Source organism: Ischnura elegans, chromosome 2 (assembly GCF_921293095.1).
Source record: "Ischnura elegans chromosome 2, ioIscEleg1.1, whole genome shotgun sequence".
Classification (NCBI taxonomy): Eukaryota; Metazoa; Arthropoda; class Insecta; order Odonata; family Coenagrionidae; genus Ischnura; species Ischnura elegans.
In genome coordinates, this window is record NC_060247.1 from 41,010,661 (window position 1) to 41,034,836 (window position 24,176).

Genomic DNA, 24,176 nt, shown 5'->3' on the forward strand with positions numbered 1-24,176 from the left:
ACTTCCCATAACATTGTATGTTATTCACCTCAGTTCTGTTAGTGTGAGCTGAGTCGAAAATCTAAGTTTGAACCAAAGGAGGTGGGAAGCAAACCAGGGGTCTGGAGCCGAGCCGAAGAGGGTTCGGTGATTTTGGAAATTCGCGATTTTCAAGACTCAAAAACTGCTATTTTAGGTAATACATTTGATAAAAAATACACTGCAATGCACATGTAGAAGGTATTTTCATTAGTAAAATTTTTACGATGGTTATTTTGGACCAGGATTGAAATAGCGGTAACATTAATCATAAAAACTTATGATGAAACTTCATCAAGTACTTAAATTATGACTTAATGATACGGATAAAAATATATTCAAATACATTTTATGATTAAATAAGTTCATTTTAACATATTAGTGATGTTTTACGTTGAACAAATTTCAAGAAATTTAAATAGGAAAAATATTCAAAATTTAATCTAAATTAATTTAAATTTGACTGCTAGTTGATCATTGAACGAGAGAAAATTAACGATAAAAAAGGGAAAATGGGATTTATAATGGGTGATTTGAAATCTTCACCGCAGGTTACCACTATAACAGTGGTCATCTCACCGAGGAAAACTTGAATACGTGAGAGCGCATGTCAGTCAAAGCCGCCAAACTGACCATCATTCAAACCTAGTAATGCAAACGGGGATTACAGTTTGTAAACTATTTTCTGATATTAATATAGTTAACCATGGTTCATTGTGTTTTGTCTGTGACGTTTTCTATCCTACATTACATTAAATGGTAATTTTATTCTTCATTATTTTTTATGTCGTTTTGCCTATGTTGGCAGTCTTTATAATGTCTACAAGTGCAGATAGAAAAACACAGAAGCTCACGCTGTGCTATTGCGAGAATTCGTGATTATTTGTCCGGTTTCGCAATTATCGCTTTAAACAATCGCAATTTAAACATACCAAAAGTGTGTAAAATAGGTCTTAAGATTAAAACTAATTTGTATTCTAACTCGTTATACTAGTTAAATTTACCGGAAAATATAACTAAATACTTACTATTGTACGAAGTGGTAACCTTCAGAAGTTTCGATTTTATCTAGTGTGTGTTTCGAACCAATGGGGGAAGGGGTCTTAATTTAAATAAATAATAAATTATCCATAAAATGGGCTAAAGTCTCCTTTGCTCCCATACAACCGCAAATGAGACATCTCACATACAACAAATTGGAAAATTTTCCATCATGAGCAGAGATCCTAAATGTTATAGTTTCAACACAGATCACCTCGTACATAAAAATGGTAGATGTATTGCTACATTGATATTGCATGAGCATAGTATCCTGGAGCTCACAAGGTTATGAGCATCCTAAAAATACACGATTGAAAATGTTTAGAAAAAAATGTTTCTTAAAGGTGTGAACACTAAGAATGGAACATAAATGTAAAATTAAGGACTAAAAACTTCATATTTTAGTGAAATGAGCAGCGACCGACCTCCTGTATTTGTCCCGCGGCCGTAAAAAACTCAAACACTGGTTACATCAAAGCAGAACGGCATACCATATGGAAGGAATTGAAAAGCTGTAGAATCAGCCATATTGTGACTCATAATTACACTATGAAATAAACTTTCAATAGCTCTTCTCCCTATCCAAATTCGTATACCTATCTCAAAAGATATTTATCATGGTTACATCGAATTCCTACCACGTCAAGCCTGGAATGATTTCATAAGTTAGTGGAGCCCTTATCATTTTTTATGTTCATGGGCTAGCCATGGAATTTTGATTGCTAGTTATACATTTTGGTAGTTATTCTTCACATTGTAATTGGTGTATTTATATGCACGATACGCAAACTCATTCGCAAGCCTCAATAACATGTGGCGGGAGGTGTTAGGCAGTGACGTCATGGCAAAATTAGCAGTGACGGAACGCACTTTCATTAACTTTTTTTAGAAGTGAAATATTACTCTCTGTGTTTTATTTACTACAAGTTTTTGTTTACATTTTGGAACATGGAACTCACGCAATGTGCACAAGTAATAATTCATGTTATGTGACAAGTAATGATTGGATGATAACTATGGAGTACGCAAGAGCTATTGTGTGATGCATGTTGGTGATTAGTCATCCGCAGCCAGTTACCTTGTAAGCTGCTCGTAGGATATTATGTAGGTGTAGCTCTTGTTGGTTGATCCTTCAAAGAGCCATCACATGATATGAATGATTTAACACTTTCCCGGTGAGCACTGAGTGAACTTCTCCCGGGCTCGCCGCCGGGTTATAAAATTTCAAGGCAGCCGACGTTTCGGGATCGTCATTCATTATCATGGGATGGGCCTCACTTATTTACACTCTTGATTGTGAAGCAATGAGAGATAGAGACGCACTGCGTGCCATAAATCCATTCCAGTAATAATTCACCGTTGCTGCAGTGAAAGAGTGGGAGGCGAGGGGAAAGATATGACGTGATAGGAGCGGAGAAATTCTCGGACTCCCGCGCTCTCCTCCTCCCTCGAGCCCCTCCACCTTTCCCCCACTCCGATTCAAATCAATCACTAGAAGAATGGATAGTTTAGCTTACACATATATGCGAATCATCGGCGTAGAGTGTGAATTTCCAATGGACGATGTGACCGGTTTGTGACCAGAGCGGAAGTTTTAAGAAGAATGAGAGAACCGAGATGTCCTTTGAAAACCTTGAGAAGAAGACAACATAAACGGCCACGTCATGGGAAACGTTCGTCAGATGAAAACAATCGTTAAAGGAAAAGCGGTAGAGAATGTCGGCCTAGCAATACCAAAGGTTAGTTATATGGAGCAAGTGATGAAGAATGTGAATTAGAGGAATTATGTAAGTGTCATTTAATTTCGTAAGTTTCAAACGCGAGATTAGGCGATAGGAGAATTGAGTGGAGATCTGCGTCAAATTTACAGTTGAAAATTTAAAAAAAAATTAAAAACTACAGATTATCGACTGATGATGACGGTGAAGTGCCGAGCTTGCATCATGAAAATTGAGGCCAATACCGAAGAACATACACTTAAAACTTTATTCCTCACTCGGTGAAATACAAGGTAACGTTCACAGCTTCAGGCATTTCGTCTTCTTTCGAACATCGTGATAATGATAATATCTTCCTCCTTCTCCGAGGTTTGCCAGGGATGTTATATTTTACCAGCAAAATTCGACCAATATGTTCTTCATCTATGAGTCTTAGCGTCATCTCTTATCTTCGAACTATAGTTTTAATACCTCCTTTCACATTTTGCTCCTCTTTTAAAATTTACACCATACTTATTTTTAAGGACTTCAATATGCTCCGAAATCCTTTTTCACATCATTGATATTTCTCCGTACAGCTAATTATTGTGGCAGGAATAATTTTTTTCCTATCATTTAAGGAAAATCGAATAACACCCGCGATTCAAAAGAAACCACGTAAGTTAAATTCAATATTTTTGATTCAAATAATTCCGTAAACCACGATTAGGTGCCAATTACTCTGGATAAAATAATGCATTATAGGTTGCCAATAAAATCCTGAGAGAGAAAATCTTCCCAGGAAAAAAATGAAGGGAAGAGCCAACGAAAAATAAGGGGTCAGGAAGACATGAGATAAGAAATTGGAAGCATTTTATTTCGAAAAATTTAACATCAAATTTGAATTCCCGGATATTGTAAAAATTGAAGATAAAGGTGTAAAAAGAGATAGGCTAAATTAGTTAGATGGACCAAACTTGAAAACCATTCACAATAAAAACTTAATTCATTGTTTTGATATTATTGCCGATGTGATATTCTAATACAGACATATGGTGTTAAGGAGTTTGGTTCGCGAATCAAAACAAACACTTTTCGCTCGTGATTTCTTTAAAAAGTTTTTCCATCATTTACGACACTCAACACACAACTACCTACGTTAAAGAACAAAATCAAGGCACAGAAAATTAGAATAATTTTATCCCTTTATTTTACAGTGGACACTAATTGAGCCGAGAGCAGCGCCCTCCCTGCGCCTGAAATCGAACTATAAATACAATACAAACTGATATCATATCAAGTGATTCCAATGTGAATTAAAAGTAGTCCCATTATAGTTCTATTTTATGTATTATAAACATCCATTGGCCTGTTGATGTGGTTATATTTCATGGGTCGAAAGTAAACGTAACTCTATGTAAATAAAGGTACCATGATGTATTTACCTGAGCAGGGGCGGATCCAGGATTTTTTTCTGGGGGGGGCACAAGGGTCTGACAGGTCTTATCATATTTGAGATTCAAAAAAACATGCAACAATTAGAGTAGAAATTATTCTCTTCATTTTGATACTAAAGTTATTAACGTTAAAGTAAATGATTGAGACTCCGTTATCCACAAAATAAAACGAACGTAATTATAACCGTAATTATATCTTGTCTATTTTGTAAGCGACTGGGGGGGGGGGTACATGCCCCCGTGCTCCCCTCCATTAATCCGCCTATGTACCTGAGTCTAGCTGGCACCCTTGACCCATTATAGCCCAATGTTGCTTCCAAGTAACATCTATTTAAACTACGTGTTCTTTTGTGCGGTAAAGTTTGATGGCGAAATGTGTAGCTGCCAAAATAATTATGATTGAGCAGAAAATTTTCAAAAGTTTAAAATGAGAAGTCTTGAAATTTAATTTCTCCCAGAGCTTAAACAGCTCTGGTTACGAAAGGGTTAAATAAGATAGCTATAACAGTTAAGTAAATCGAAGGTTGTTTGATTAATCTGCGTTCAGGAATCGCTGCTTTAGAATGTCAGCGCTTGACCTTCGACTTCGACCATGAACTAAAAATTCAACAACTTTTACCATCCACTCTTTCATATGCCCAGAAAATTTCCAGATGATTTTCTAAGTTTTCAGCTGAGAATCAGTCATCAATATAGACCGATCGTGCATGAGGCATTTGACGCATGCGCCCTCTTATGCCTGGTTACGCGGAACATTAAACGATACGAGCTAATGTCTATAAATGCCTGGACAATTTTTGGTCGGCCGGAACGACAGATGTGCGATTGCATGAAACAAATTAGCACAGGTTCTATTTTCTGTGCATGCAATTGCACAAGATGGGTGATTAAATAGTGTATTCTTGCGTTCATACATTTAGGTATTAACTCTCACAGGCTAATATACCGAGTAACTAGGGCTTTATGATCCGTGTAACAGAAAGAGACACCTGTCGCCAAAAACTTTAATTAAAGATGGAGTAGCCCACGTGGTCCAACAGTTTGGGAACCACTGCTATAGAATGTCAGCACTTGACCTTCGACTCAGAGCATGGCCTAAGAATCGAACGACTTTCATCACCCATAGTTTTTCTCGGACATAAACTCGAATATCTCAGCGATAACTTGAGCCAATACAAATATTTTTAACGGCTGATCGAGTTAACCGTTATTTTTTATGAACATGTCTAACCCTGCACCTTATGTATGAAGAAAATAAATACTTTTATTATTTGACATAAGCTCTATTAGGAAAAAACAGTGATACGTAAAATAGGGGATAATTGCAAGTTTTTTTCAAATTGCGCTATTTGAAAGACTCGAAACACCCGAAATATGCTTGCGAAATAATTTCATTTTTGGAACTCCACTTGCCAAAAACAAAATTAATCCTTCATCACCGATCCTGTTTCACTCAGTGACTTTATATGTTTTTATTTGTTGCCTCAGAGTTTGTGATAAACATACAAACACTTTCAAGCTACGTTCGAAATCGTGAGGCAAAACGCAACAACGTAAAAGGTGCCCATTTGGAGAGGGTGCTTTGAAGAGTGCGACTTCCGGAATATTATAAACTTACAATTGCCTTATAGAAACGGCATGTTAGCATAAAACAAGTGCATTTCAAAATTGTTCGCTGGAAGTAGATGCTTTTTTCGCTTTTTTCTGTAGCCAAAAAGCCTCCTCCAGTCATCGTCCGTCCAAGCTTTCTTCTCACACTCCAATTATGTAATGTATATTATGAATTTGCACAGTAATTATATAAATGGACGCTTTATACGATGCTCAAATAAAAATGTTCACATGTATTTCATTTCAACGAGCACATCATTGGCTCCAACGCACAATGCCGAATGAAGGAGGTCAACTATTCAAATTTGAGATAAAGGCAAATTTAGCCCCGCGCTAATTTCATATGCCCTGTAAATTTCAAGGTGATGATGATAGCTTTATGATGAATTCCATCTTTTGTCAGTATTGAGGTAATTTTTACCTGTTCAGTTGGTTCAAATTAAGTTGATCATATACGAAAGAAATCATAAACATGGTTAAGCCGTTCTCTTTGCTATACTCTGCAACAATACTGGAAATTCAGTCCATATAACTGTGATGTGAACTCGTAGGTTAACTTTTGAAAGCATTTGCATGTCTGAAAAGCAGTACACGCCCTCAAAAACATCTCGCATGTCGACCTTTAGCATCGAGTTATAATTTCCTTCTTAGGCAACGATGCATGGCGGCACTAACCGAGAGATTTCAGCGACACTTCAAAGAAAGTTTTCTATTATAAGGCATTAGCCTTCCAGCGTCTCTGTTCTCGTGAGAATTTTGAATGTTTCCTGCCTCTTAAAATCTTTCCGCGTTTCAGACTCACAAATCCTCCCTTCGTCAGGAAACACAACATCAGCCCGGCATATAAAAACTAAATCGAGGGAAGATCGGTCACAGAAGCAGACGACTTGGAGGTCCAAACACACAGATCTCAACGCAAGATGACTCCCTCGGTAAGTCACTTCCTACGCACGGTATTACCTTTTTTTGCCTAGTGGAAGCTCGAAATTTCTTTATGCAAATTTTCTTTCAAAAGTAAAAATGCATTTTATTTACTTAAACCAGTTTTTCATAACTTGCTTTTTCACCTGCACTTATTGTCAGTGAAAATAAAAGAATTCTTCTGCCCAGAGTGCCCCATCGAAACGAGGTGAATTTTCTGTGATTCAGCTGTGTATCGTCCGCCGCTAAGAAATATCGTTGTAATTACACTAATACTACCGAAATTATTCAACGTTTTTTTAATGTCAATTTTATTTTCTATATCATACGTATTCCTTTTTTTAAATTAATCAGTCAGTGATCATTAATCTCGGCCCTGCCAATTCAGACATGCCTTTATATGCACAACTGCATTGTTCCGAGTGCATCCCGCTAAATCGTGAGTTGTGGGCTAGAAAAAATGTGATGATACGATTTTACTGCCTCGGAATTACAATTGCTTATTCAAATTATCTCATACATCTAAAGTAAGCCACTAGGCTCTAAATATTTAGGCACGACCGAATAAAGTCATCAGAAAACATGTAAGCAACTCTCCGTTTGGGCGTAAATGTTTCAACTCAGCGTGATTCATGAAGTTCCAATGAAGCAGTACCGTAAACCTTTCTTATCTAAGTCACGTCCTTGATATTGTAGCTGAGCCAGTTCTATTGATCGACTCAAAGCGACGCTTGCAACCTTTCTTACGCAGTGGAGTAACTAAACATTTTTTTCCTTGGATCACATACTTAGGTACTAAAAAGAACAATAACAATAGCCTGTATGAAGCATTTTCAATCGATATGTTTTAAAATTGACACTTGTAGAAATTCCAACAATTCCAGCAATTACCTCATTTTATATCTAGTATCGCTTTTTCATATTAGATTTAGCAGATAAAAACTAGAAAATCACAAAAAAAGTTGTAAAAAGAGGTGGCCAGGTCATATTTTTATGCATACTGACATGTAATCGTACATATTATGAAAATTGTTTTCATAACGAAATTTAGAATCAGCTAGAAGTAAAGCGCAACAAAAATTAATAGAGATCAACGAATTATGAATATGTTTTTCCCAAAATATGACTTTAAAGCCCGATTTTTTTCTGTCAGATGTTGATTCGTAGATATAATTTATAACTAATTAGCGTAACAATCATTTATAATATTCGCGAAAATAACAACAACGACGTTATTCAGAGGAAACCCATTGATGATGTTTCTCTGACGACCGGTGAATTTCTTTTGCTCAGATCTCTGCCCTAGTCCTCCTAATCGGCTGCCTCGCCCTGAGGTCACACGCTGAGGTCTACAGCCCGCCCGTCGGCGCCGTCTCCACCATCGGACATTCCGGTTCCGGAGGCTTTTCGCGACCGACCCACGGCGTGGTCTCCGGTCCCTCCATCGGCGACATCCACGCCGCCATTGCCAACGCCGCTGCCGCCGCACAAGCCGCAGCCCAGGCTGCCGCATCCGCCTCTTCCGCGGCGTCTGCAGCCGCGTCTGCCGCATCCACCGCATCATCGGCCGCCGCCCAGGCCTCCTCCGCCGCTTCCGCCGCGGCCTCAGCAGCCTCGTCTGCGCACTCTGCCGCGAACGGCGCGGCGTCCGCCGCCGCACAAGCTGCAGCAGCCGCCACAGCAGCGTCTTCGGCCGCCTCTTCCGCAGCAGCGGCCGCCAACGCCCTCGCAAACGCTGCCGGTGGAGGTGTAGGTGGCGGAATAGGTGGAGGAGCTGGTGTAGGATCGGGTTCGGGTGCAGGAGCGGGTTCCGGCTCAGGGTCGTCTGGATTCTACCCTTACGCATGAGATTATGATTTTCAACGAACGCTTACGAGGCGAGTAAAAGTTTCAGTCGATATAAAATGGTCACCGAAGAAAGGTCGCAGATAAAATGACCAAAAAAATGTACATTTTTATCGCGAAAGATTTTTTTTTGCCTTATTTCGTATTTCCGACAAGAAAGTTCCGTAGAGCACGCGTAAAGGGTACTTCCGCCATTGAAACACATTTTTTTGTCTCCGCAAAAGTTCTAATGGTTCTAATCAGTAATTATTTAAAATGGCGTCACCTGGAACTGAACAGAAGACTTAAATTTTATATTAACCCGAGCTTCACCAGCTGAAAATTTCCAAATGATATGATCTCGGCCACCCCATTCTGTTGAGGGGAATATTTTCCGGTTTCTTTCTCCATAGATCCCTGCTTCCCCTAAAAACGCACCAAATTCTTCATAAATATATTCGCCCCCGCCGCAAGTTTATAATGCTATTATTCTTCTTTCTTCTTTATAATTATCAACTAACGAACAGGCATAAAAATTCAGACACTGCTTCTGTGGATTTATGAAAGTTGCATCTTACCATATATAATAATCCATCCAAAGTGTTTCCCAGCATTTTTTTTCTTTCGGTGACTTCAAATTGCAACCACTGGTAACGCAATTAATAGACTTTTTCTGTCTAATATGGCTTCTGAGGGAAAATAAATTAAATTGCCACAATAAATTTGAGTCACCAATGTTAGAAGTATCAACAAGCCTATCTTCATTATTAAATTGAGCTTTGAATTTCATTATGTCATTTCTTTTTTACAGGTGGAGCTAAGTTTTCTTCGATATTCGACGAGACTTCAGTTTACCATGAAAATTCAATCGGCACGTCATCGGAACGCTGTCAGTATTATTTCTTACAGTGTATCCATCACCATGTAAATATCAATACACCACCTTTTTGTAAATAAAATTTTAAAATATATCATTATTTTAATCCAAAAACCCACTGGCTAATTCGCCAAAAGTATATTAAACGGCCGCTTATGGCTGTTGTTTTTATGTTTCAGTGAATAAATAATGTTGTGGTCGACAGCGCGGACAAATGTTTCCTGGTCTAAGCAATTAATTTATTGAAACAAAATTACTCAAACCTTCGTCAATAACTTCAATGATAAATATATCCCCTCATCAAAATCATTCCCTAAACTGTTATTGGACGCGAACTAGTTGACCAACGGCTCAAACTAACTCCAGGAGCATATTCAATGGGCAACTAATAAATTAGCATGAATTGATATTTATAACCGCTTTCGACCAAGGAGTTACAATGGGAGTTATCGAGTTAATTTTAACTAAAAATGGGGAACTTGCACTAAAAGTACATCAAAGACATGAAGTATCACTCAAACTGATTTTAATACTTTGCGATTTAATTAAGTTAAAGCGATAGTATGAACCAATTTGATATCTATAAGAAGTTGGCCGAAAAAAACAAAGAATAAAACATGATATCAAATTATAAATATCCCTAATTCACCATGAGTTAGGCGCCAAATATCAAATAATGACTTATATGCAGCAAAACCAAATGCTCTTATATAAACTTAATACCATAATGTATTCCATCCATCCGTTTAAGAATTCCATCTGGACTAGTATAACACTAGTAGCCATTGGAACGTGCGTGAAATAATTCAACATAGCATTAACTTTGTATCCACTTATGGCTATGGTTTTATGGCTAATTGTGCTAAGGAATCGACAATAATACACCAGGTTGAAAAATACGGTGACTAAAAACACGATCAGGTAGAAATATTAAAACCGACTGAGAAGTCCTGTTGAGTTCATTCGTATTCCAGTCATTACTGAGAGCAATATGTATCCTTTCCTTCATAAGGCATTGATACAGCTTGAATTAATCAGAATAATTGCAACATAAAATTACACAAAAGCACGAGAGGAACCGAAAACTTCACCTTTGATTATAAAACCATCAACGAAAGACACGTCAACACGTATGTGGCTTAATGCGGACTAATTAAACCTATACACAAAATCCCCTTTTACATTAATGCTCAAAATAAGACTTCATCCGATAAAATGCAAGAGATGTCATAACAACACGAGTAAAAATTTAGTGACTACTTCAATTTTAATAGTCCTGTTTAATAAATGTTGGAGATAACCGTCTATCGAATCACTGTGGATCGCAACGAGCTGTAATAACTTGACCACAGGCCGCAATGTGAACTCTCTTGGTCACTCTTGTCAGGGGCGTGAATGAATGGGGTCCAGAGAGACCGCAGCCCCTCCCACTAAATGAGGATATACTGATGAGCTTAGGCTGTTTCCTATCCGCTCCTTTAGATCTCTTGTGGTGCCTCCGATCCATTCAGAAGTACCATCGTGCTTACTTATTTCCTAAAGTCACATTTATTTTAAGAATAACATATCATGGGTCGTCCTCAATTAGTGTTAATCAACCTAACTTTACATCAATCTTGCCCTATCCCCCAGAATAATTAATCTAGGTAAAATAGTCCTTCCAATTATAGTCAAAACTAGCTTCTCCCTCTTTAACCATTATGCTCCAGTTCTTTTGATTATCTCTACAGTGTTTCCATGAATCTCTTGAATCTTACATTCCAAAACATCCGCTTAGTCGTCACCCCTATTCATCAACATGCAAAATTTCCTAATGCATCTTCCATCCATGCTTCCGAAGTCTACCTGTTGGAATCTTCTCGGAAGCCGCTACGTAAATAACCCAAGGCTACACACGTCCTTCCTTCAAAATCACCTGTTTTCTAACCCATACGAAATAATATTCAGAATTAAGCTGTTCACGAATCTTATTCATTTCTCAACTAACCCGCAAAACCAATTCGAAGCACGATTAATTACGTACCCGAAGACTGAAACCTGAATTCTGTATATATTTTCCACCAGAGCCCGAACTCGGAAAAATGTATTAACAAAAAGTCTCACAAACATCTTCTGCCAACTCTCACCTGTTCATTTTTATATTATCACACTTCCTTGGTCCAGTTATCTCTAGCGACAAGACTATATTCCCCTCGCATTCGAAAATAAAATCAACCTTTCGGCCGACGACAAATTAATTAATTAATAAAAAAAACTAATCGGCGAATTTCAGCGACAATCTAATTCATATATACGCCTTCGCTCTCATCGCCTTCTCTCATGCGAATATAAACGCCAAGAGAAGAGCCGGTGGAAATTTCCTTATGATTGTTGTATCAGATTATGTAAATCATTTCTTTTATCATTGATTCAAATCAATTTTCACCTAGGAGTCTCGATTAATAGCGAATTTATATAAGTGCATTTTATTTTCCACTCGATATCAGCGCAGAACAGAGAGTCACTCGTATCCCTTGGTCACCAAGATTTTTCATATTTATTCTATTAATTTCAGCACCTACCTCTGTTTAGAAAAAAAATTGTTTGTACTCTTGGGGTTTCCACCTACTCAATTTAAATTTTAGTTGACTGTAGTGAAGTTGTCGAACAGAAAAAAATGTAAATTTCTATAAATATCTATATATATGAAATATATCTATAGAAATTACCTATTCATAATTTATTACTAAAAATGGGTTTACGTACGCTTCGCTTTTAAAGAAAATTAATTATACTCTCAGTCATGGATATAGTGAAAAAAATAATGACTATTAGCAGCTGACGAATTATAAAATTCAGTTGGTAATAAAGTATCTACAATTTTATATCAAAATTCTCAAATGAATAGAGAAAATATTCAATCGATTCACCGCCTTCTCGTTTTATAAGGCAACGCGTGGATAGACTATTCAGTCAAAAAAGTAACAACTGGTTTACCATTACTTGCAACGCCATTGAAAGGTAAGTAATTTGAGTGATTTTTCAAGAGAAATTTTTCCGTGTCAATTTATATGGCCAATTGGAGCATTGATTGTATAATTAGAGAGGGCAGTGGAAAGGAAGAAAATGGATGAGTCTTGGTCGCTTGATCCAAAGAAACTATGAATGAATGATAATCTTTATTTATAATATACGTAAAGGCAAGTAAACCAACATAAGCATTCCGATCAAGTAACTTGAGCACGCGCGTTATGCATACAAAGTACAAGTAAGGATTACACCTTCTCTGCAGCTCATTCACTCTTGTGAAATTCACGGTAGCAATGTATGGATTCTTTAAAGTTTTCTGTCCCATAGTCTTTATTTTTCGTTTCTGACAATATTGCAACACCCATGTTTCTACTAATCATTTCGCTGATGGCCTCAAGCTGTAAATTTTTAAATCCTTTCATATTCCGAATGCCGATATTCATGACCATTTCTGTTGCTTTTTGTCGCTCACCGATTTCCAATCCAGCTTTGTTCCAAGGCTGTGTGCTGAGTTTTTTTTGCTTGTAATTGTTTTACATATGTGGACTGCTGGCCCAATTCATAACCCATATTTCGGAAGACCATTTCTCATCTACATCTACATCTACATAATACCCTGCGAGCCTCCTCTAGGGTGTTTGGCAGGGGGTGACAAATCACCAACATGCAGCATGCAAGAGGACCGCCACATGGACACCGCACGGTCTTAGAAATATTACGCACACTAGCGAAATATTCATGCTTATCCATAAAAAAATTGCTAATGGTTAGTAATTCCTAGAGCAAATACATGCAAGGTTAGAAGTACGAAAAAACATGCAATGAGTGATCCTAGCGAGCGACGCCATCAATCCTATCAATTGAGACAACGTTGCTATCCTTAATAGTACGAGGGAAGAATGACATTTTAAATCTCTCTGTTTTGCAGTCTATTTATTTTATTTTATTCTCTCTTCCTTATTTACCCTGATCCTGCTTTCCACTGGGGTTGGTAACCCAATCTTTCACAGGATTACTTAGTTTACCAGGGTTCACCATCAGGGTTTACCAGGCTGAAGGTTAGGGAAGGAATTAGACCTCAAGAGGCTAATTGGTGTTAGCAGGTTTAATATCATATATTATGCTTAAGGTTTAATGAACCCAGATTTGACTACTCTTACAGCATAAATTCGTTTAGGTGACATAGCTATACTTTCTTTTATCCTGAATATAATGATAGAACTAAGATATTACAATTATTTGTCCGAATGACATCATTCTATGAGAAATCAACATTTTTCTTATGACTAGGCAAGTATTGCCACAAGTTACTGAATAAAAATGAGGTTTTGAAATGCTCTTTTCCAGAATTATGAAACGGAGAGCGAATATATCGTATTCGTCACTCGATGAAGTAAAATTATAATAGTATATAATGACAATATTAATTATGATTATGAAGAATATTTTAATAAAATGAAACATTCTATGATTTTCTAACGAATCTCATTAGATAAAATTTAATTTTGTGTTTTAACCTTCCAACCATTTAGATGGATATGGGCGTAATCATTTGGTACGGAAAAAGGATTAAAACTTATTTGTTTCCATCATCCTTTTTTGTGTTCCGAAGTGTCAGGTTAGTTTAGTGATGTAACCAGACTCCTCAAAGGATTTGGAGGAAAAATTCAACGCAATTCACTCATTTAATTACCTCCCTTTTAAAAAATAGGTTTTACAACGGCATGAATAAAATAGCAGAAGTATACCTTCTGTGAGCAACAGACCAAGGATATTAGTTTAATACCGCTAATTACATATTTAACACCGTTAAATCGTACCTCATCAGACCTAGCAGAAATATAACTGCATATGTAGGAGGGTAAAATATAACATTCTCCATATTCGGGAATGAAATCTAATTTTCATTAATGCTTCTATATGAGTTCTAAGTCATTGTTGATTGACCAAAATGTAATTGGTGTAACATCTATGCCAGAGGGAAAGGCAGAAAATGTCGTTCACTATAACTGAGCAAATCTAAATTACCCATAGATTCAATCTGTACGTTGGTTTAGATAGATGAGGGGGTAAAATTTTTCTTATGACTAGGCAAGTATTTCCACAAGTGCGTGTATAAAAATGAGGATTTTGAAATTATCTTTTCCAGAATTGTGAAACGGAAAGCGAATTTATCGTGGTCGTCACTCGATGAAGAAAATTAGAAGAGTAATTATAAGCAATTTCAAGAGTAATTATAAGTATCAGGAATATTTTAATAAAATGATACAGTCTTCGAGTTTCATATGGATCTCATTACATAAAGTTTATGCTTTTATATAAGTTCTAAGTCATTTTTGATCGACCAAAATGTAATTGGTGTAACACCTATTCCAGTGGGAATGGCAGGAAACGTCTGTATACTATAATTGAGCAAATCTGGCAATTTTTCAAGGATTTTAAATTACCTAGATATTCAATCTGTACGTTGGTTTATAATATTGAGGGTAGAGCTCCACCCGGACTACGGCTGGGGCGTATGACTACACACATTCACGGTAGGCTGGTTTTTCCTTGGACCTATTCGCATTTAATGGAGTGTTAAAAGACTTCACCAGGGATTTGAACCCGAGACCCCTATAGCGCTCAATAGGCTACCACTATCCTTTCAAGGACAATAGCAAATAGTGGCCTCGAATGAGTAAGAACCACCAACTCTTTGAATATAAATATGACACAATCCTAGTAAAGCAAACAAAATTAAACCAAACAAAAAAAAAGATATTGATATCATATTCGTGAATTATTTAATGTAATTTCATTCATAAGACGACTAATCAAATTTCTTAGAGATTGGTGATTCACAAAGTCGTCTCATTCTTATCACCACTACGGTACCGCGATTTCGAAGTAAGTACCGCCTATTATATGAGGATTTTCATTAATCAATAGGTGGTCTTGGGACCTAAACGTAGAGTGCAGCGGGTAGAACCTTGCACGAAAGAATAGCATTTACTTACATCTCTGAATGTGAGAATCTGTAGTCTTCGGCCGTGAATAGAAATGACATGAAGTGCTCCAAAAGCAGTAACGCATTGCACTAGTCCGTTTTACATCGATGCGGGTTATATTGTACTGGTTTGCGGAGATGGAGCAAAATAACCCCTGGGACCAAACATAGCCTCTCAACTGGCAAGCCTTGCCCCTTTTTCAAAGTGTAAACCCAAGGACAAATGATCTATCAAGCGGCTAAATATGCCCAAAACTCATAGAAAATTGGAATTGCACATGAATAATGGAATATGAGTAAGAAATACTCAACATGAAAACAATTAACTCAGTGCACTGGAATTAGGTACGATAAAATGCATTGGCGATCATCACCCACGCTTAAAGTCACAAAATTAATGTTGATTACAAAATAAAATCTCAACAAATAACAGAAAATGGTGCGTAATCGAAGGTGTAATTCAAGAGCTCTGGAATTTTGGTTTCAACGACAATCTTTGTTCCAAGCGCACATATAGGACTTAATAGTGTAACCAATCACAATATTATTACAGAATATATCACTCAGGGTTATAAAAATAATAATATATACAGGGGCGGATCCAGGATATCTTTCTGGGGTCACAAGGATACCTTGTAATACAAAACGAATGCAATGATAATGGGACTTAATTAAAATCTTCCATATTTTTTAAGGTTTCTAGGGGGTGGCACGTGCCCCCGTACACCAGCCCCACGTGCCCCCCCTAGATCCGCCCATGAATATATGGAAAAAGAGCGTTTACGATGGAATAACTGGTTAAATAAAATAAATAGAGATTTAACAAGGTAAAAGAGATATTACGAAGGGAAAAATACATTGCAGCTATATTAGTACAGAGTTGATCTTATAAATACAGAGCAAGAACTTATGTTGTTCAAAAACTATAAATATCCAAAAAAGCCTCTATTTTTCATTTAGAGCTTAGAATAGAGTAATTCACGTTTCATTGAACGGATAGCGACCATATAAAAATGACGAAGATACACAAGTGATAGCATTCTTTAACTAAATTCGTTGATAAAAAACATGCAAGTCTTTTAATATAAGGACGTAATTTTTTATTTGCTTCGCTGAATAAACCCGCTTGTAAACAAGAGTTCGTGCTACTATGGCGGCGTAGCGCAATTTTCTTTCTACTCACAAAAGTAATGGTTTTTTTTATAAATATGGAAGCGCATCAGTGGACAAAAGTGACATTGAATCAACCATCGCCAAATTACTGATTAACCTATCGGTTTCATGTTTTAATGACAAAAATTAAACAAGTGTCTCGTGGGGATAAATTGAAAGGCGTAGTTAAAGAACAAATCGGATATTATCTTCATGGATTAAAAATTAAACTTTGTTACATTCCACACAGATTTATTAAAATACTCGACCGGTTTAAACCTTTCCAGATCATTATCAATACGTCGGATATCATGGATATTATCGCTGAAACAATCGCCGCGTGACTGCAAGTAGTTCCAAGATGACGCAAGGAGCACATTTCCATGCTTCATTTGCAACGAGGCACAACTCTTCGGAAAAACAACGGTCAAAGTAAAACTTGAACAGAGAGAATATGAGTAACTTTTTTGCCGAGGAAGATAGGAATGCATATGCAATAACATGGCAAGGCCAGGGACGATTTTCTAAGACGTCGGCCAATGGAATTTTTAAAATGATTTTCTTTTGCCATTTCAAATTTCTTGAAAAGACAAAATTATACAGTGTGTTGACACTCAACTTACGCAGTTAACTCCACTGTTGAGCAACTAATTAAGCTGAAAATAAGTAACGAAAGCGACCGGAAGCCTTTGGTCACCGGGAAAGCGTTCTATTTCAAGCGCAGTGTCTTCTTCCTTTTGAGGCGCCTCCGTGGGAATGAAGTACATGATGACCCGCAGTCAACTTCTTTCGAGACTCTTCATTAAGCGTGAGGAAGATGACCGCTTCGTTTAGCATATAAATGCCTCTCCTGGGTGAGCAGTGATCATTCAGCACTTCTGATTCCAAGAGAGACAACCAAGTCTAGCAGCCAAGATGAATCCCTCGGTAAGTGGAAACAGATTTTTGTATTCTCTCCCCGTGAAAAAATATGCAAATTTGGACTCAAGTAAGATTTTTAATCAGCAAAAGTAAGATATTAATCTAATACATTTAAAAGTATTTTCTCGGGCTGTATAAATCAGCAAACTTACTAATTTCACTCATGAAAGTCAAATAATTCATATTTCAATTGTCTCCGGCCTTGTCTTCCAGTCTTGAAACCCTCCAATTCAAATGGTTCACGTTTAATATTTTGCTCCGGTTCTAAAACAAATGGCTTTTTATGGCCGTAAATAAAAACAAGACGTCATTTAGCTTCATACCTTCAAAGCGGTAAAATTAATGTTACAGATTGTAACCTTCTATACTACTCAATGCGATGTAAAATTATCGAACAAAGAAAAATCGATGAATGCCTGATCAAAAACGAAATAATTTTACTGATTCCGCTAATAATTTTGTCGCTATTGGACTTAAAAATAGACGAAAAGCAATTGTCTTGTACAAGAAGAAATAAGTCACTTCACCGGCCGCTGAATTATACCAAACCATTATGGGAAGAGGGTGATGAGTTCTTTTCTGTTCCGTGGTACGAATGGAAATATATAAAGAATTAATGAAAATAAAAATTTATTTAACACTAACAGGTAACCCTTGCAGTGTCATAATAACTTCAAGTACAGAGTACATAAAAATAGTTGTATAATAAAATAAATAGAATAAACTAAACAAAGTTACTGTAAATAAAAGGTATGGCAAAGCAATTAGTCTACTCTTAATACTTCTCAACGAATAACAGGAGATATCGTTACATGGATTGTTCTCAGCAATAGCCGCGCATATCGTCCGGTAAAGTGGCTCGAACCGCGTGACGTGCGTCGAAAAAGTGAAGCGTGTTTAGTTCTACGGATAGGGGCATTAATGTTTATTATATTTAATAGATAGCTACAGTCAAATGCTCCAGTAAGTTAATAACGGCGTTATTACTTTCGATTATTCCTTTTCTAGATCTCCACCTTCGCTCTCATCGTCTGCATTCTCGCCCAGAGATCATCGGCAGAGACCTACAGCCCGCCAACGAGGACGGTACCCACGTTCGTCTCACAAGGAGGTAGCTCCGGGTTCTCACTGTCCATCGGACACGACGCAGCAAGCATCCGCCTTGGAGAACAACCCAGAACCGCACCCGTCCAAGTATACTCAGCTCCCATTGCGGTCATAGACTCCTCAGCTGTTGCAGGGGGCTCTTCCGGAGGCACTTCATTGGGCGTCCACGGCGGGGCCTCTGGTTCGTCAATCAGTGGTGTTGAAGCAGCCATTGCTAACGCCGTGGCCGCCGCACAGGCCGCAGCCCAAGCGGCCGGTTCCGCGTCGTCCGCTGCTTCAGCGGCCGCTTCCGCCGCGTCCACCGCATCGTCGGCCGCCGCTCAAGCTTCCTCAGCCGCTTCTGCCGCTGCGTCCGCTGCCGCATCCGCTGACTCAGCCGCTTCCGCCGCGTCCTCCGCCGCTGCGCAAGCTGCAGCAGCCGCCACAGCAGCTGCTTCTGCCGCTTCGTCTGCTGCAGCCGCTGCGAACGCCCTCGCTAACGCTGCTAGCGCGGGAGTTGGCGGTGGTGCAGCAGGGGGTATTGGTTCAGGATCGTCAGGAATCTACCCATACGTGTGAGCGTATCTTTTCGGCGAAAGCATGAAAGAGAGTAAAGTCTGAATGTTTTACTGCGGGTACTGCCACATCCTTATGGACGGAGTTTGGGACATCAGACCTATACCCATCATCTTGCTACTCAAGATACCTACTTGATTTTGACTCCGTCACTTAACTATGACTGATTTCCTGCAAGTTTATTACGCGTCACATTTCAATGCGTTATGAATTTGAAGTTGTTATTCTTCTGTAGAACTTCATGAGCACTAGCAACAAAACAGGGCCCAATGTGGCCTGACCGAATATTGAACCTTTTGTATGCGCAAGCGGCCTAATACCCAAGGTCAGATAGTGATCACGAAGAATTAGTGTAAGCATTTTTTCATATATATTTACTCTTGTTTTGTTTTTAATAAAATATCCAAAATATTTTCTTTGTCTGCTTACTTCGCTAAATTAATTCGTTTCAACACCATTCCAATACACACGCAATATGTACGAAATGGCTTCAAGAATGCGCGATTTACAATAATTTACGCAGTGAATTGGCCATTAATATACTATAAAATATTTGGCATAGAATGGCATTAGTATTACCACAAATATAATTTTCACATAATTTAAAATACCTGAGAGATGTGCACTTGCGCAAGTGATTATATTGGCTATGATTCTCAAGTAATTACCCCGGATAGATTTCCATATATATTGCATTGATAATTTTAATTAATTCCATTACACAACCCAATAATTTCTATTTCAAAAATAAACAACCAATTTCCTGAAGTACAACATATAAAAATGGCACTGTGCGCTGCGAATAGGAGGATTGACTTTATTTTTTTGTATTCAAAATCGATTGAATAGAATTCATCGTTCACAATACGCGCTTAGTACATTTTGGAGAATTATTGCCAATCGTTTCATTATATATCTCTCAAATGAAATGCGCTTGAAAATTATCCATTCACTCATTAGCCTAACACAACCAATAGGCTATTCAGCTTACACAGTGCATGTTACATGACATCGAAAAACTGTCGGACGACAAATAATAATAGACTGTGAATGGTGAAAAATCACCATAGCAAATTCTAAAGAAGATTAAATCCAGAAGAAAATATTATTCTTCACTAATTCGACTGTGGCTGGAGAGGTATTAAATATTTGAAAATTCACTAATTCAGGAAGAAAATCGAAGACTATGATTTTCGTAAAGTTAAATATGGAAAGTGAGGAATATTCATAGCGTTTCCAATGCATATTTTCATTCACTCGTTCGAAGTTCAGAAAAAAATATTTTTTTTAAACTTCTGCGAGGACCTACTTTTCTTGGCATATAAAGACGCTTATACACTTCAGTTGTCTTTTATTATGTCCAAAAATGCCTTCCAATCACACAGAGTGTATAGAGCAACTAAAAACAATGTTACCAAAGATGGTGGCATCAAATCAAAAAGCCCAAATACCCATATCTGCGGGACATAATATCCTCAAAATGTCCCCAAAAAGATGCACATTTGTACCAATATATATTTATTAAATGTTCCAGCACGGCTTTATGGCGCGCATCGTCTTCCAAACGAGACGAAATTTATCCACCCCTTGATATATTTACACCTACCGACATAAATACTGGCAAGCCTTATGCATGATTCTTCTCGTGATGATAGGGAAAAAAACGAGGATATTTTTGAGGGATACAATATTTTCAAAAATATGACTGCGGCGGCTGCGACGGTCCATTTTAGCTTCTCGAAGAGCAGGTCCTATTGGACGAACGGATGACTGACACGGTCTGGAGTTGGGGACCCATTTTCAGAGGAGACTTTGTCATTGGCTCATTCGTCCCCCTGCATCGCCCCTGGCATAGCCCAGCAAGCTCGCAACACACCCTTCATCTAATCCATCACCGAGTTCCCGACGCACATAGTGGCCATCACCCACAGTACAACCTCATCTTGAATTGCGAGCATAAATAACATGGCATTCAGTCTGTTATTCCATACTACAAAGCCTGAAAATGATCCATTTTCGCGTGGCTTGCTGATATTTCAATTCCATATTTCACGAGTCTTTACTGAGCAATAAATGTTTTTCTCTTTCTTTCCCCTTAAAGCCTTTCCCGTCATTTTGTCGACAGGGTTTTCGGGGGAAAATATCTTAGGTTATTCCGAGTCATAAACCTCTACCCTCATTTCATTAAAATGCAAAAATCCTGGAGATGATCATGCCATCCAAGGTTAATTCTTGAGAAATGAACAAGGTAGCAAGTTAAACGAAGACTAAGAAATCAAAAACTGAAGTTTTGAGTTTTCTTTACTTGCTTTTTTCGCATCTGCTTTTTTACTGTTCTCATTCTATCGCTAAAAATTAGGACAGAATGACAGTTTTTATTTAATCAGGCTTCCAACATCACCTCAACAACTGGAAACTGCACTTCAAGCGTTATCCATTTCATTTTTCTACATCTTATCTTCCCCATCCTGTATGCTGACAGAGTGAAAATCAGGTCAGGAAATGGCCTATAGCAGGTAGCGAAGGGAGCAGCTATTGAAATTATTCGTCATAAGTCGTAACCGAGTAAAATTAGCATTGAAGATTTTTCAAGAAATTTAGCGTTCATGTACTTGTACTATAGAAGCTGAAAATCGAGTGATTACATAATACAAAAGAATTAAACTGCGCATAATTTTTTCAGCCTAAACGCTAGCTGATATTTGTTTTCAAAAACAAAATTATGAACTCATAATAATTTATATTTTCTGGAGAAAAACAAAACGATTGTTTGTTAAAGTTTCAGCAGCAAGTCATTTCCCGAGAATAAGACTTCAAAATCATGTGTCTGTGAAGCAATAATTAAAATGTTAAATGCTAAATCATGATTTTGAAGTCTTACTCTCGCTATACTCCCGTTATTCGCTTTTTTGACGCTTTAGCATATAGCATTTTAATTATTGCTTCACAGATACATGTTATACAACATGAAGGGAGGGCCATATAATCGTTGAACATATGTTGATGTACTCAACATGTGTCAGAATTCAGTTATCATGTTGACTCCGCTTGTTAACATGACGGAACAGCAAGCACGGACAGAATTCAGTTTCCAGGAAATATAGAATTGCAGGTACCTTCAGCAACCAGAGAACTCAATTTTTAGGAAAACGAACTAGGGAACAAATATATATTAACTCTTTCAGATGGCAGTAAGGATATTCGCTCGGCCGAAAAAAAGATGAGTAAAAACACGCAATAATAGTAAATCCCTAGTCGCTAACCATAAATCAGTATTTCAATATGTTTTCTGGGATAAAACGATGAAATCACTTTGGGCCCACGCACGATTAGGGGTAGCATGGTTTCAAAACGAATAAATAGATACTAGGGGAGGAATAAGTGATGGCAAAACGCTTATTTATGTCATTCCTAAACGTAGATATATACCGCCGAAAATCCCCACACGCTGTCACGACAAAGCGACAGAATATTCCAAGATACGTTTCATATTCCGGATAACTTTTCCAGTTGACTAATCGTAGAAATAGTGCTTTACAACTTTCCATAACGTTCTCCCCACTTATAAACGCACTTCATACCCGCCTCGTGGCTGTGAATGGCCGACTTATTTGTTAGGGTTTCGGGGGGGGGGGAGGGTGTAGTTGGGTTCGAAGGGAAGGTGGGTTGGTTTTTCGGAGAAACTAGGTTGGCGGGTGCAGTAAATGGGTTGGGAGGGGGGGCGTAGGGGTAGTTTTACGGGAGTCGTGGGGTGGGAAAGATGCAAGTTTTTTTTTCGAGATTGGTGACTCGTTTGCTCACTCGCATCAGGAGGAAGGTTGTGGTGGTACCCCTGGCCCTGCTTCTATTCCGCCGCGTGCAACGCCACGTGTTGGATTTATTATCGCGTGCAATCTTGGCGAGCGAAAGTCCGCGACACGTGTCTTCTTCCTCTTTTTCGAGAAGGGTGGGAGGGAAAAGATGAAGCTGGTGAGTCAACGCCGCGTCGGACAATGGCGCCCTCCTCAATTTCCATCGCCTCCCCTCGCCCCGCGTACACCACCACCCCGCAGACGCGGCCATCATGCACGGAGCGAAGCTTTTAAAACCATCTCGACTCCCCTGCTAACCTACTAAAGAGCAAATCCTCGCTCGCCTATCCTCATCGCTCTTCCTGCAGCCCCCTTCTTCCTTGGAAATCCAGACAGACTCCCCCATCGTAACCCCGTCTCCTCCGTCTCCACAACTTACCCTCATGCAGTCCACACCGAAGGCGGTCACGCGATAGGGTTGCGAATCCTTGGGACGTAATTTTTTCCGCCAACACTCGAAGCCTGTACATTCCAAAATTCACTATCTCATTTTTAACTGTGTGGTATTCCATTTTAAGGTTTCTTGGTTGGATAACTTTTACTTACACCACTTCTTTAAAAAAAAGAAAAATCACTTATAAAAAAAGAAATGGTATCAGTGAAAGTTATTCAACCAAGAAATCTATATATTCTATTGCTTGCGAATTAATGCTGTAGAACAGGGCCATGGTTAAAAAAATACAACGATAGCTTTGTCTTTTCCGAACAGCTTTCACATATTAATTTTTTTACTTCAATGTATCAACCCGAAAACAGCAATATTTGGCATTCATATTGGGGGACAAGAGCAATCAATAATGGACGACCACAAAAATTTATACCCTGGTTAGAGGTAACCTACCCAGATGGGACTCGAACCCACAACCTTCAGTTTGACAGGCTGTAACCCGTCCTGCAGGCTGTAACCCGCCCCCAACGAGGCCAGCAAATTAATTCGACACAACCTCGACCTGTTTCAACGCTACCATGTCATTATCAATAGTAAATAAAACTTTAATATTCATATGCCTGTTTTCTCTCTTAAAGGGTTGGTGGGAACGTGGAGAAGAGAGGGAGAGAACGGCTATGGCGTAGAGGTCAAAGGTGAACTACGGGCTGGGGAGGACGTGATCAAATATTCCCTGGGAGGGGGGACGGGGACTTGGT

At 38.3% G+C, this 24,176-nt stretch overlaps 2 protein-coding genes across 2 annotated transcripts; both read left to right on the forward strand.

Annotated features, from left to right (window-relative positions):
• The first annotated feature begins 2,606 nt into the window (after positions 1-2,606).
• On the forward strand, positions 2,607-9,540 carry LOC124174041 (predicted GPI-anchored protein 23). Its single transcript, XM_046553180.1, has 3 exons — positions 2,607-2,798; positions 8,039-8,622; positions 9,381-9,540. Exons 1-2 carry the CDS (start codon positions 2,724-2,726, stop codon positions 8,591-8,593), a joined length of 630 nt encoding a protein of 209 aa, XP_046409136.1. The 5' UTR covers positions 2,607-2,723; the 3' UTR covers positions 8,594-8,622; positions 9,381-9,540.
• Positions 9,541-17,511: 7,971 nt separating this feature from the next.
• Positions 17,512-19,182, forward strand: LOC124174216 (glycine, alanine and asparagine-rich protein-like). The gene is made up of 2 exons (XM_046553311.1): positions 17,512-17,523; positions 18,526-19,182. The coding sequence occupies exons 1-2, from the start codon at positions 17,512-17,514 to the stop codon at positions 19,180-19,182; spliced, it is 669 nt and encodes a 222-aa protein (XP_046409267.1).
• Positions 19,183-24,176: the final 4,994 nt, after the last annotated feature.